This window comes from Chelonia mydas, chromosome 3 (assembly GCF_015237465.2).
Source record: "Chelonia mydas isolate rCheMyd1 chromosome 3, rCheMyd1.pri.v2, whole genome shotgun sequence".
In the NCBI taxonomy this organism is placed as follows: Eukaryota; Metazoa; Chordata; order Testudines; family Cheloniidae; genus Chelonia; species Chelonia mydas.
Genome location: NC_057851.1, coordinates 90117987 through 90132710, shown reverse-complemented (window position 1 = coordinate 90132710; position 14724 = coordinate 90117987). Strand labels below are relative to the sequence as shown.

General features: G+C 39.4%; 1 protein-coding gene across 1 annotated transcript; it reads right to left on the bottom strand.

Annotated features, from left to right (window-relative positions):
• Positions 1 to 3255: 3255 nt before the first annotated feature.
• Positions 3256 to 12898, bottom strand: GJA1 (gap junction protein alpha 1). The gene is made up of 2 exons (XM_007069689.4): positions 12640 to 12898; positions 3256 to 6332 (listed from the first exon to the last, which is right to left on the bottom strand). Exon 2 carries the CDS (start codon positions 6314 to 6316, stop codon positions 5171 to 5173), a length of 1146 nt encoding a protein of 381 aa, XP_007069751.1. The 5' UTR covers positions 6317 to 6332; positions 12640 to 12898; the 3' UTR covers positions 3256 to 5170.
• Positions 12899 to 14724: the final 1826 nt, after the last annotated feature.

Below are 14724 nucleotides of genomic sequence, written 5' to 3'. Positions count from 1 at the left end.
GGTGCCACCGGACTCCTCATTGTTTTAGCCACACAGATTCCATTGGCAGTAATCAGCAATATGATCCCATATGCTGTACACTACTAACCCCTAATAACAATCCCAAGAATGGCTGTCTCTGGGTGTTTCTCTGCCAGTACTCTAACCACCCCCTCCCACCAAAATTACCTCCAGCCCTAAATCCCAACATGCTGGTGCATCGGCGGCTGCATTTGGATCATCATGGGTACGAAATGATATTAGCATTTTGGCACCAGTCAGTGTTACAGGAGTACTCTATCGCTGTATATATTCAGTTAGTTAACAAATAGGGTGCCAGTAATGGTGATCAAGAATATGTAGTATAGCTCCTAGGTTTGACAGGACCAATAAAACTTGTAGCTGTGCACTGTAAATGGCTTCTTCTGACAGCTCTTTACACCAGCTGTTAATAATAAGTATTCAAGACATGTTTATACAATGTTCCTTTAGCTTCTACCAAAGAATAAGGGTACATTTAAAGTTCTTTACTAGGATCAGAATGCTATTGCTGTTCTCACCCAGCGATGCACGAGCATCATGGAATTTGCACTTTAAGAAGTTTTCAAGAAAGACAGAGTTTGGGAAAAGGTCGATCCTTGGCTATGGCCAAGAAGCACACAGTACAAATCAGAGGAGGTCAAAGGCTGCAGTGGTGATATAAAACTTACCTTTCAGTCTCCTGATCCTGGGGCAGAGCTAATCTTCAAGTATAAATTACAATAGCCTGGAGGATCCTGGAACAGCTCAAATGGGCAGAAACCTCAGCCAGAGACTGGCTCAGAGTAGTGGTTTCCCAGCCATGACCCCATTCTTCTGGACACACCCTTTATGTTAGTAGCAGAGAGAAGGGCAGTGCGGAGCCCTCTGTACCAGCTCTGTGTCACCAGAGGATTCTCCACATGCCAGAATGATCCTTGCAGGGCCAGATACATCAGCGCCATGGTCAGAATCAGCTGGAGGATCAAGCTACAAGTGTCTGAACTGAGCAGCTAGTAGAGGAGTGGGATAAAACCCTTTATGAAAGTTTGGGGGCAATCTTCCCTCAGAAAAACATTGTGGAAATATATCATGTGGTGCAGTCTATTGCATTTAAAAAAGTGCTCTTCAGAGGCAGTTTCTGAGCCAAGGATAAAAGTGACCCTTCAGACATATTTAGAGAAGAGAACTCTATAGGAAGAAGGTAAATGCTCTGCCTTACACTACAGAAGTTGGTCCAATAAAAGATATTACCTCACCCACCTTGTCTGCCCTACACTGTTTACTTCAAATACTGAAAATGGGAGTGGTGGAAGAATTGTTAAGGATAAAAGAAGAGCTGGGCCTGAACCAGAGACTGGAAATAACACAGATTTGGGGGAACTCTGGATACATATATACTGAGATGCTTAGAAATATGAAGTGCAACCCTATTACACCATAAACAGGTTAATTTTCAGTGGCTGCAGCATCTGTCAATTAAGCTTCAAGGAATCTCTGGCTACTTTCTGGGTAATACCTGCCCCCATCCATTTTTCAGCAGCAGGGATAGCTTCCTGTTTCCCTCAGTAGACAGGAAAATCAGAAAAAAAGTATTTTAAAGTGAAAATATAAACTAAGGCCAGATGCTCCCAACTTCTGCCCAGCACAATGAGGAGAAAAAGTGCAAAAAAACCCCACAAAAAATGGGAAAAACCTCTCTAGAATTTGGTCAAGCTAGGCATACCACATGCTCCCCTACCTCTGAGCCTGTGGAAAGGCCAGAAAAGGCTCCATAGAAAATTGGGGTGATGGGTGTGGTAGCTGATAGACATCTGCTATGTTAAAAAATAAAAAAAGGCCTACAGACAGATCAAACAACTATGTAAATAGCAAATAAAGCTATTGGCACTCCTGAAAAACTCCCTAGAGAGGGGCTTGAAATTACAGTGACGTGGCAAGTGAATGGGGACTGGGAGAGATACTGAGTTCGGGTCTGACCCTCACTGTTGGGACAATGTTTCCAGCAGAACCTGATATATCCTGGTGTACCAGGTCTGAAATTAACAAGATGAAATTCAATAAAAACAAATGCAAAGTACTACCCTTGGGAAGTAAAAATCAAATGCACAACTACAAAATGGGGAATAACTGGCTAGGCTGAAAAGGATCTGGGCTTCTAGTGGATCACAGATTGAATATGAGTCAACAATGTGATGCAGTTTTGAAAAAGACTAATATAATTTTAGGGTGCATTAGCAAGAGTGTCATATATAAGACAAAGGCCTATCCTGCTCTACTCGACACTGGTGAGGCCTTAGCTGGGGTACTGTGTTAGATATTAGAAAAAACTCTAACTATAAGGATAGTTAAGTACTGGAACAGGCTTCCAAGGGAGATTGTGGAATCCCCATCATTGGAGGTTTTTATGAACAGGTTGGAAAAAACAACTGTCAGGGTTGGTCTAGGTTTACTTGGTCCTCCCTTAGTGTGGTGGAATAGGCTAAGTGACCTCCAACCTTACATTTCTATGATTCTATCATTTGTCTCCTGTCTCTTCCTTCTCAAAGGAGTGATCCATACAGAATATTCAGGTGTCTTCTTCTTGCATATATTTTTCTGCAGGGGTGACCTGACTAGAAGGTGAAACTGGTTAGAAATCCTGGTGCCCTTTGAAGTCAATGGCAAAACTCTCATTGACTATAATGGGGCCAGGATTTTACCCAGAAAGTTAAACTAACTAGTCTAGTTTCATTGTGAGCAGTGCAGAAGTAAACAAACAGCATAGCTGGTGAAATGTAAACTAGAGTCTGCTTCTATAATTAAGAAATTAGTAGCATATATAAGGATTTTTTTTAAAAGAAGCTGTGTCTTGATACTATCCTTTATTATTTTGCAGATAATTAAATGTATATTCCCAAACTATAGGCCAGAGTCTGACATCCTGATTCAGTGGACTAGCACCTTTCTGCATGAGTGGTCCCACTGATTCCATTAATTTAGTTTCACTCAGGGAACCAGAATCTGATTCTATGATTACTGTGAACTTTCAATTCAAAGCAAATTTACGGCTTGTGTACATGGGTGGTTTAAATCAGATCAAACTAAGTTAATCCAGTTTGAAAACACGTGCGTACCCACAATACAAACCATCACATAAACCCATGTAAACTGTTTTTATATGGGAAATGCTTGGATGAATCCTTCCATCGCACCACAATCTTGAGACAAAAGATAAACAACAATCGTGTCAAAGTAAAAAGACAATTAGAAAGCTGATTTATACTAAATTAAAAATTTATTGACTAAAGTATGTTCTCCAGACAACATGATCTGATGGTCTATGGCTGCATACATGCAATGAAGTTGAACATGACGGTAGTTTAACATGGAATGTCAAACAAATTAGTATAATGTGTTAAACAAAACCCTTTATCTGTGCTACTGCGCAATGAAACCAAGCAATGTATTCCCTTGGTTGATCTGTGTTGAGCTAAAAGGCAATGTGGTTGAAGAAACTGGTAGATTTCTTTAGCATATATTTCAAATAAATTAGTTAGAATTGTACTCTTTAGAAACCCTTTCAGCTTCACTTTCATTCCAAACAAAATCTAAGTGCAAACATCAAAATTGCTGAATTCATCTAGAAAGATTTAACTGTCAACATTGGATTGAACCAGACTATTACAGTTGAGTATATGATTATGTGTAGGACAAAAACAAAAAACAAAAAAAACCCAGTTACTGAAAAATTCATGTAGGCACATTTTATTATTAATCCAACTCAAAGCATTTCTTCTAAGTTTCTCACATTAAAGACTAAAGCTTGTTTACAGTACTACAATCTCTATCATTCAAGCATCAATTATTACATAACAGGGAGAAGGACTAAATGATCTAATAGGTCTTTTCCATCTCTAACAGCTACAAAAGAAAATCATTCATGCCAGCAAGAGCACCACTGCTGCTTTTTGGACCTGATCATACAGTCCTTGCTCAGGCAATACTCTCACTGGCATTCGAGAGAGTTTTTCCAGAGTAAGATCTACAGGATTAGGCGCTTTTAAAAAAACAAAACAAAACCCTCTATTCATACCTAACAAAGTAATAGCATCCATCATAGGATACATGGAAAATAAGATATTGAATTAAAATAAAAAGTCAGACATGTGCTTTATTTGCACTGCAGGAATCATATAATGTAAACACCATGGTGGCCCACATCTCCACAAATACCATCAGAAAATGTCAACTATAAGTTTGCTGTGTGTGTTTCTCAAAGCTTGTGAGTGTGTCTTATGTATGCATGTCTCCAGGGAAACCCCTTCCCCACACAAATCCCAAATACACATACATGTGTGATAGAAATAACTGAAGGTGCCTTGATTGTCTGACTCCAACTCTTAAATCTGCAAGTGGTAGCAAAATGGTTTTTTAAAAGGCTTTCATTATACTGTATGTGTGAGCTGTTGAATGTGAATATTGCTTTAGAAAACAAAATGTGGATGATACTGTAGGAATGATGTAGGTGTGCAGAACATCCAAACTCCACACACAACAAAATCTACCTGTATGAAGAATCGAGAAGCCTCTGATCAACGTATTTTGGTGGGCCTTGTTTGAAATTTTCACTGATGTGATTCAAAGGATATAAAGTTATCCATGAAGAAGTCTATTGATGCCAAGAGGATGAAAAGAGGAAGTTTACCTTCAAAGTGCAAATTTTAATAATGGAATGTTCTTGACAGGGAAATGATCAAAGACAATACTAGGTCTTTCACTTGTTCAACAGGAAAAACATATCTTCATCTTCAGGCAGCATTTCATTCTGAAAAAAGTGATTTCTTTTTTTTTTTAGTACAACAGAAGACTTTAGAAATGAACACACTATGCACACACACATTTAGACATTTACATCCTTTCTAGAAAAACAAAACCCTACCTTAATGTTGGCTAATCTTCTCTTCTTTCTTAGTATTTAAATTCTTTAAATCAGCTGCTTTAAATACCAATATGTACTGTACCACCCCCATGCCACCCCTAGAGCCCCAGAAAACACCAAGTAACTTAAAAGTGTTTATGATTGTTAAAAACTCCTGGTTGAGACTATTAAGTACCACCTCCACTGGAACAAAATGAACACTGCATGCATCTTCCAATGCATTTCATTTAATAGTTGAGCAGCTCGGAATGGTTAGATCTCTAGGTCATCAGGTCTAGGTCTACTACTGGCTAGGCTGCTGGCTCTGCTAGGTGGCCTTTGGTCCACAAGGGTGAGGGGCTGCAGCTCAAGCCCTGATGCCAGTTTTTTAGTGTTCTGGGGATCATCATGTAAATCAAAGGGCTGGGCATGAGAGTTGGAGATGGTGCTGCCAGCCTGTCCCAATCTGTTCTGCTCAGCACTGTAATTTGCCCAGTTTTGCTCACTGGCTTGTTTATTGTAGTTACGACAGGAGGAATTGTTCCTGTCACCAGTAACAAGCTTGTAGCCTGGTGGAGACATGGGTGATAAGGGGGCAGTGGGAGAGGAACAGCCATTGAAATAAGCATATTTTGTGGATCCACATTCCTTGGCAGGACTCACAGTACCGGTGGGAGAGTAGGGGTCTGGTTTTCCTTTCACACGATCCTTGACACCCTTGAAGAACACATAGAAAAGCTCAATAATGTTCAAGGCAAGAGATACTAAAGACACTACCAGCATGAAGATAATGAAGATGGTTTTCTCAGTTGGACGGGAGAGGAAGCAGTCCACTCTGTGTGGGCATGGTTCTCGCTCACAAGTGTAAATAGCATTCAGGCTAAACCCATAGACGTACCATTGTATCACCAAGAAGGCCACTTCAAAGATAGACTTAAAGAGAATGGTGATTATGTAAGTACGGAGCAGTCCTCCTCGCATTTTAACTTTGCCATGCACTTCAATTCCATACTTGAATTTCTTCATCTCTATTTGTTTGAGGTGCATCTCCACGTTCACACCATCATTTTGGACACCCTTGAGCTCTTCTTCTCTCTTGTTCAGTTTCTCTTCTTTCCGCATCACATAGAACACATGTGCCAGATACAAGAGGGTAGGCACAGACACAAATATGATCTGCAGAACCCAGAAGCGCACATGAGAAATTGGAAAGGACTTGTCATAGCAGACGTTCTCGCAACCAGGCTGCTGAGTGTTGCACCGGAAAGCAGATTGCTCATCTCCCCAGGCTGATTCCACTGCTGTCCCCAAGAGCAAGATGCGGAAAATAAAGAGGACAGAGAGCCATACCTTCCCTCCTGCAGTAGAATAAGCTTGAACCTTGTCAAGAAGTTTTCCCAGGGCACTCCAGTCACCCATCTTCACAGGATGCTGGCTAAAAACAAAACAAAAATAGTAATAATTAAAGCTATGTTAACTGTATTCACACCTGTAGGTTTATAACGCATGTAAGCCACCATAACACAGTCCTTATCTTGGTTCATGGATGTTAGTATAGAGGGGGATATGTAGGTGGCCAAGAAAAACTCTCCTTCTACAACAAGGAGAATATTTCATAGTAGTAGTTCCACTGGTGAGGTATCAAGCAGGAGTCACTATAGGAAGTCCACATGCACAAAATATAGAGCCAGATCCTCTGCTGATAGTAGAACTGGCAGTCCACTATAATGTTAACTGGTATAGCTCTAGGAACTTGCATTTACACTGATTTACACTCACAGAAGAGAAATGCTTTATGGTGAGCTCCTTAATTTGTAGGCCTGTATTTAATGTAAATAAAATATATGACAAATTAAATATTGCATTGTATTTCAGTGCCCTATGGGAAATGTGTTTGCCAATTTCATTCCACTTTTCAATGGAAAGCAGTCACCACCACAAAAGTTGCCATCCGAGTTGGCACTAATTGGCATCTTTGTTGTCATAGTCTCAGCACAGATGCCAAAGCCTGAATGAGCCAGATCAAAGTGGAGGTTCAATATGGAAGCAGTCTGGGGAAGTTTGCATTGACGCTGCCCGAGTATTCTCTGGATAAACAGAATATTTCAAATGCTTGGCCAGCAATCTAGATCAATCTTCACAAGTACTACATTCATACTTCAGTCAAAAAGAAAAGAAAACACATTGCAATATCATGCAAAAGCAGTGGAAAGGTTGTACAGTTAAAATAATAAAAATCACAAAATACATAGGTTAAAATTATTTTTGCATAGTTAACTCAGCCAACTTTCACTCCGTATACTGTATGTGATATGTTTAAGAATATAGGTCCAAAAGCTGAAAATATTTGCACACATGCTTAACTTGAAGTGACTCGTAGTGTATACATTTAACACAGAAAACAGGACCAGAAAATATTAAATATATGAAATGTAGCCAGGCTAAGGTTCACATAGTGAAGAAACCTTAATGTCTGCATTTCCTGACTTATGTGGCTTCCTTATTTTGTGTTGTTTTTAGCCTTGTGTTTACGTAATTTCTGCATTTAAATTTCTATATTTTTTTTGAAAGAGAAAAAGGAAATAATGGAACAAAAAGGAAAGCAAATCCTTCCTATCTCCCCCATTGTTAACCATATAAATATCACATGGGTGCCTTCAACTAATGCGCCAGCCCTGCAGTGTGCAAGTAATAGGTATGCATTTCAAGAAGTTTGAAATAAGGCTAGTTTAACTGTCTCTCTCAATTTGATATTGAAGTGTCCATTTCTAGATTATGTGTACCTTATGCAGCATATCTGCAAATACACAAATACCTTAAAATGTAATGAAATGGTCAATTTTGCATGCTTGATTCCTGGCAGAGGTAACAAGCACTGTTGCCTTTGGCCAAATGGTACATGTTAACCTACCTAGAAATCTGTATCCTGGAACATCTAACCGGCATTGAAAATTTTGCACCTAAAAGAAGCATCCCTTTGGAAGCATGATTTGTCAGATAGTGATATTTAGTACCACGCAAACTGAGTAAAAGATTTTCCAATATTCATAACTTTATTAACTTCTAACCAGTTTCTTTCACAGTGGATTAGGGATGTACTCCTCAGTAAGGGCTATTGACTTGCCAAGTTCTACATTTCACATATTCGTAATCCAGAAATGATTGAAACTGTTTTCTTTAAACTTTCTCGGGGGGAAAAAAAACCACCATAGACTTAGAATAGGACATTTCAGCCCCTGAAGATAATTTTTAGGAAAGTTAGGAGTGAAGGAAAACAGGAGGTTATAATGGAAACTGTTTGGCAACCTTAACCATAGTAATTGCTGTTAAATAAATTAACTGGCACCACCTCCTTCCCACAGGCAGCAGGCTGAGGGAGCAAGAAGAGGCAAGAGTTTAAAGGACCTACTTGTGGTTGCTGTCTCTTATCCTTGAGTTCCTTCTAACCTCCTTAACCCACATGGACATCCTCCTAAGGATATGAAGAAGGACTCCCCATAATAACCTTTAAACCCCCTCACAAGATTAGCTCTTTCTCATGCAAGTAGTCCTTTGAAGAATCAGGCCTCTTTTAGAATTTAGCACAAGAGGCCATGTATCAACCTCTACAAGGGAGATTCTAGGAAGTATTTATTTGCCTTCCCATGTTAGTTCTGGGGAAAGGTGTTTGTCCTCACTGGTCCATTTTGATTGAGAAGGAGACTGACACATTCATTTAAGGGTCTCTGAAAAAAGATTATGAGCCCAGCAGCAAATTTTTTTATCATAAAAGCTGGCAGGTTATGCTACCTCAGTAAAACACTGCTTCTCAAGCTATAATTGTTGAAACAGAAAACAATCTGTTGTGGTGCATAATATATTAAGTTTGTTTAAAAGGCAAACTCCTTTCTCCATGTCCTAACTATGGAAATGGACAAAAGCAAGGATTTTTTTTCTTCAAATAATAGCTTCTTGATTTTATTAGCCAGTTTTTGAATGATTTGAAAATACTGCATTAGCAGGCTTTCCCCAGGCTCAGTGGATTTCATTACAGTGTAAATGTTATTTCAGATTAAAAGTATGATTAAAAAAACAGAAGAGGTGTTATTTCTAGGCAGTTATAGGCTGCTTGCTTTTTAATTACACTCCACTCGGGTCCCTTAATATAGGATGATATACTCCAGTTTTGACTTACTTAATCCCACACCTGCAGTATTTTTAGAATTTATTGCCTATTTTCCAATTTGTTTCAGCATGCAAAATTGTTAAGTTTCATTATATCCTCTGGCAATACAAACTCCAGGAGGACACATTCCTTGCTTGAATTACTTATACATAGTTCTGAAAAGCAAATTTTTTTTTTAAAAAAAGAGATCAATTACCCTTTAGCATTTGCCAGTGCTAAAACACTTACATCAAATCATAACAGTGTGCTGTTAAGCAGATAACCTTGAAATGGCACAAACATATTATTCCTTTGCTTAAGTAGAGACTATTGTTCTATGAAGCACAGTATTTCAGTTTGTTGCAGAGAAAATTCATTGACTGAATCTACGTTGCTTACTTTCAGTGTACCAAAAGAGCATTTCTATTAATGAATTTACACTATTTGTTTACCAGATATTACAAAGAGTTTTTCTCTATTTCTGCAATGAACAACTATTTAAATGTTCTTACTGCTTTAAATTGCTTTAAAACTAAAGATCTCCTTTAGTGAGCAGCCTCTAATATCTCTTACCTTTTATGATTTAGACTGCTTTTAGCAATGTCATCCTAATGGAATGATTGCATCATAGCACAGTGGCTGATATAACTGATAAATAGTCAGACCCCCAAATTCAGCAAGGTACTTAACTATGGGACTGGCATGAAGTAGCCTAAGTTCTTACTCATTACTATTTTATGTGATGATATAGCGTGTTTTGAGATGGCTAATACAAAACTTGGACTGTAAAGCATTTTAGTAGATGGATTTCTTCTCGGTTCTAGAGTGTGTGTGTGTGTGTGTGTAGAGACAGAGACTATGCTGTACAGAAGAAAGAACTATGACAATATTCATCTGTATGAGTTTTGGATGGCCACATGTAAAAGAAATTTGATCTATACATCACAATTGAGAAATTTGAGAACTTTTTTTTATGGAAGACATTCATCATGTCATGTGGTTCATATTTTCCAGGGGGAATAGGGTACTCTGAGTGCCCTGCTAAAGAGTCCAGGTCTGACTGCAGTGTCAGTAGGTCACATGGTAATGAGTAGATCAGGCACAGGGCTGCAGTGCAGTAAGTGTGTGGGATCTGAAATGGGGCTGTACAGCTGCAAGAGCGTTTAGGAAATGGGCTAAGAGCTCTGGCCCTCCCCTAAACTCCTGCAAAAGCCTGCCCTTGAAACGCAAATAGAAATAAATAACTAATAGAAAACAGAGCCTTTGAGAGGATTCCTTCCCCTTGAGCATCGATCACTGTGAGCCTTCCCCAAGAGCAGCCGACAGCTGAGGGAAAGGAGCTAAGATGCACGAGACTTGGGGTTGAGGATTTTTTTTTTTTAATGTTGCATGTATTCAGTCTCACAAAGGTTAGGGAAATGGTACTCTTACATTCCACTGGGAAGGTAGAGTCCATCTGTAGGTCTGTAGATGCATGTCAGGGATAGAGAATTTCACCCACCAAGACAGAGAGGGCACCCTAAATGGTTGCACAGTAATTGGTGCTCAACAGTCATAACTGGTCATTTGTTTTCTTTTCCAAGCTTCCAGTACTAATAACCACTGATGGATTCTCTCCTCCATCTTTAGCTGCTCTTTCTACATCTATCTCATTCTTTTCTACCCAATCTACCTCTATGGAGCTTTACAGAGGGACCAAATGCAAGACCGAAAAAACACAAGAACTTCCAGTTGTACAAGTCAGGTCTCCAGCTTATGAAACCCATTAACAGCCTATGAACCATGCATTCATGTTTTGGTTCAAATTTATCTGTGGTGTAAGTCGCTGCAGATCCCTTTGAAATCAGTGAAAGCTGCATCCACGTACTGTAGGCATGAATTTGATCCTGTATGTTTAACATGTATAAGTTTTCAAATAAGGAAGCCTGCAAAGGAAATGTGATATAAATGTGTATCCAGGTGCCCATATTCAAAGGGTGGAGGGAATATTATTTGTTTCACTAGGAACACTGCATAGACTTCCAATCCCACAAGTGTCTTTTTACCTAAACTGAGGTGCATTTGATTTCAGCATCAGACTGTACTCGTTTTTCAGGCTTGATACAAATGAGAGCTGAAAGCATTTTACAATATTTAGTGTGTGTATATACACATATTTGCTACAAATCAAATCCATTGCTCCTTCCTTTTCCCCATTTGAACTCAGCCCGTTGCTCATCCTTCTCCTATTTGTATTTGCTTGTTAGGTATCATGGGTCAGTGCCAATGTTTAGCTTTGAAGGTTCTGAGGGAAACACTTCAGTAAACATTTCAAAGTCAGGGGACTTCAGGAGTTCTACAGCGCAGTGTGTGCTGTCCAGATGTTAAGATGGCAAGATGAAAGGCTCAGTGCAAGTTCCCTCCATGCGCACAGACACAGAGAAATCAGAGACATGAGTTGTTTCTCAGGTCTGCTTTGTTGTTGGTTTTAATGAAACTCACTTAGAAGACTCTCAGTGAACATTCTGTTAGGAAAATACCCCAAACTGCAGGGCCAGTCAGTTACATTAGGACAGATGTGGGGAAATCCTAGCTGGGCACAATAAAACACAATTGTGATGTTCCACTGAAGTCCCTTCTTCATCCCCCTTGTTTTGTTCTTTAATTACTGGCAAGCACCCATGCAACAACAACAATAAAGAATCACACCAGAGTCTTGCAATCTGTTATAACTTCAGACAAGAGTCACTTCTGTGAAAGATGCTGCCCAAGAATTCCGTTCCTCTTCAGTCCTGTACTACAGCATTCAAGGCAGATTATTGGAAATGTATCCTGACACATATTGGGACTATTCTCAGACTGTTTCCCTTACAGAACTTGCACAGGCATTGCCAGCGTGGTGAGGCGGATGCCTGAGTGCTGCAGGGCTCCTCTAAAATCCCTCACTGGGGTTGCTAACACAGACTAACTATACACAAACTGGGTTTAAAGAAATCCTTAAACACACTTCTGGATTTTGTCACATCCATTTAAAAGAAGGGAGAAAAAAATCAGCAAGACCATGTGAAAGTCACCAGATTAGTACCAGCAGAATTTTAACAAAGCAACTAATTAAGAACCTTGCTTTGCACAAACTATTAAACATCAATCAAGATTGCCATATGAAAGCAAAATGCATGGGGGACAAATGGGAAACACTTAGTATACAGTCTCTCTGTTATTAACTTCTGAGACCTTTTCAGTGCAACAAGGGATTCCGGCACACTGATTAAGAAAAAATAACAATTTAAAAGTAAACTAGCAAATTTAGACCTAGAAAATTGTGCACATTGAATTATTTTACCAAAATCCAATAGAGAGTCTCATAATCCAGTTTTGCAGATGAAGTTTTGCCACAGTTTACCTGTTGTAGAACTAGGTTAGTAGTTGAAAATTAAAATTATTTAGAGAAATGTTCAAAATGTAACAAAAACAAACAATAAATCTCCAGAAATGTTAACTGGATAACTTCTTTACAAATGTTGTGCTGTTTTGTACAGTTGTGGTTTAAATACTCCAATAATGGGGAAAACAATAGAAAACTCCTGAAATCAAACAAAGTAAAAACTTTCCAACTTACCCCTGCTGATGATCAGAGAAGCAAGCAAACAAGTGCCTCTTTGGAAGAGTGAGCTAAAATGGAAAAGCAAGTTCAGGCTTTCAGACCTGTCTATTTAAACTTTAAAAGTCTACTGCTGTTTTGTAGTTTTCATCCTTCCTTGCCCACTAATGAAAGAAAAGTGCTGATACCTCGTAAAAAAAGGTTTTTTCAAACTTGGAACACTGGGAGAGCTTTTAACCAGCCACTGAAGGGAGGAGGGGAGAGGAGGGAAAGCTAGGGAATGGGGAGGAGAAAAGGGGGAGGAGGAAAAGCAAGAAGAGACAGCAGAAAACATTTTGGAATAAAGGAGAGAGTTTTGAGTGTATTGAAGTTGAACAAATGAAGAGTCACTCAGTAAGGAATATTTGAGATATACTAAGTGATACACTGAGTGGTAGTTTATCCAGAATAGGACTCAGGGTTACCTGGGACAAATGAGGTGGTTTAACTTTCTTAAGGAGTGTGGAGTCTTAGGAAAGGGAACAGAGTGAGAGGAATCAATTTGTAACCTGAGCCAGCCTGCCAGGCTCTGGCTTGGGATAGTCTATTTTGCCCTCTTCATTCTCCTCCCTGTGGAGTGGCAGTCACTGCATAAGAAGTTTATCTTTAGTTTCTTTGCATATCTTTAGTTTACTTGCTTCCATTTCCCTTAGGTGCTCAACAGAAAGTAACAGTGTGTTTGTTAATGTACTTTTTCAGCCCTCTGGTTGCCTCAAGAGATGCACAGCACATTATATTTTGGTGAAGATTCCAGGGGAGCAGTGAACTTACATTCCAGAAAACTCATGCCAGGAAATTTCAGTACAACACCCACAAAATAATGCAGGGCATTCAATCTCAAATAGTGAGCAGCACTGAGTAATCACAGTATTTCAGTTCATTTCACTGAATGCGCACAAGAAAAAGAAAAAAGACCCTTCCAACTGGATTGAAGCCAAAATGGCTTTTGCCCCGACCTGATTGCGATAAACCCCCTTACAACAAAATGCTTTCTCTGTAAAACACAGCAAATTTTGTACTGTCCATTATGGTGAGGTTTCTCAGACACAGAGTCAAACAAGTGTCCATATGAACTGGACCATTCTGGACACTACATTAGGAATTTTATTTGTATTTTTCTGTATCATGTGGTGTTGGCTCCTTTATTGCCCTGGCCTGGGCAATGACTAGGATGATTTAACTACTACTCCAACAGCTCCAAGTGGTTGGACAGCTCCCCATGACCATTCTTCTGTGATGCTCTACACTTAGAGTAACAGCCGTGTTAGTCTGTATTCGTAAAAAGAAAAGGAGTACTTGTGGCACCTTAGAGACTAACCAGTTTATTTGAGCATGAGCTTTCGTGAGCTACAGCTCACTTCATCGGATGCATAGCATATTGTGGAGCTCATGCTCAAATAAACTGGTTAGTCTCTAAGGTGCCACAAGTACTCCTTTTCTTTCTACACTTAGAGTTTTTCAGGTTCATTTTGGGCCCTAATCCTCAGGGAAGGGTACTTCTGGATCCATTCAGGGTTCACAGCTTCTGGTCTCACTTAAAAGACTTATAACAGGGAGAAGGTAAAATAATAGCCATTTTGGTGTTCATCCCTGATTTTGGGTAAAGTTTCCTACTCATCTTCTTCTTGGAACTATGGATGTCAAACCATGTAACCCTAAGCATGGATAATATCATAGTCTTTTGCTTAGCTCTTATAGAGTGCTTTCTACCCATAGCTTTCAAAGTACTTTATAGATTAAGGTAAGTATCATTACTCAGATGGGGAAAATAAGGCAAAGATATTTGTCCACAGACACACAGCAGGTTAGTGGCATGACTGGCAAAGGAACCCAAATATACTGACTCCCAGTTCAGTGTTCACACTGTCTCCTGTTTTAAAAAGATAACACATGGGTTATCTATATACCCCTAAACCCTCCTTTTCCTGCCGCCACAGCCTGATACACTTGATTCTCTATCTTGTCTGGTTTCCCTTGATATTGGTCTGTTGTGTGAGGTGTTTTTTAGTTATTGTAGTCACCAAGCCCTGTGAGTATTGTTTTTCCTTTACTGGGAACTTTAAC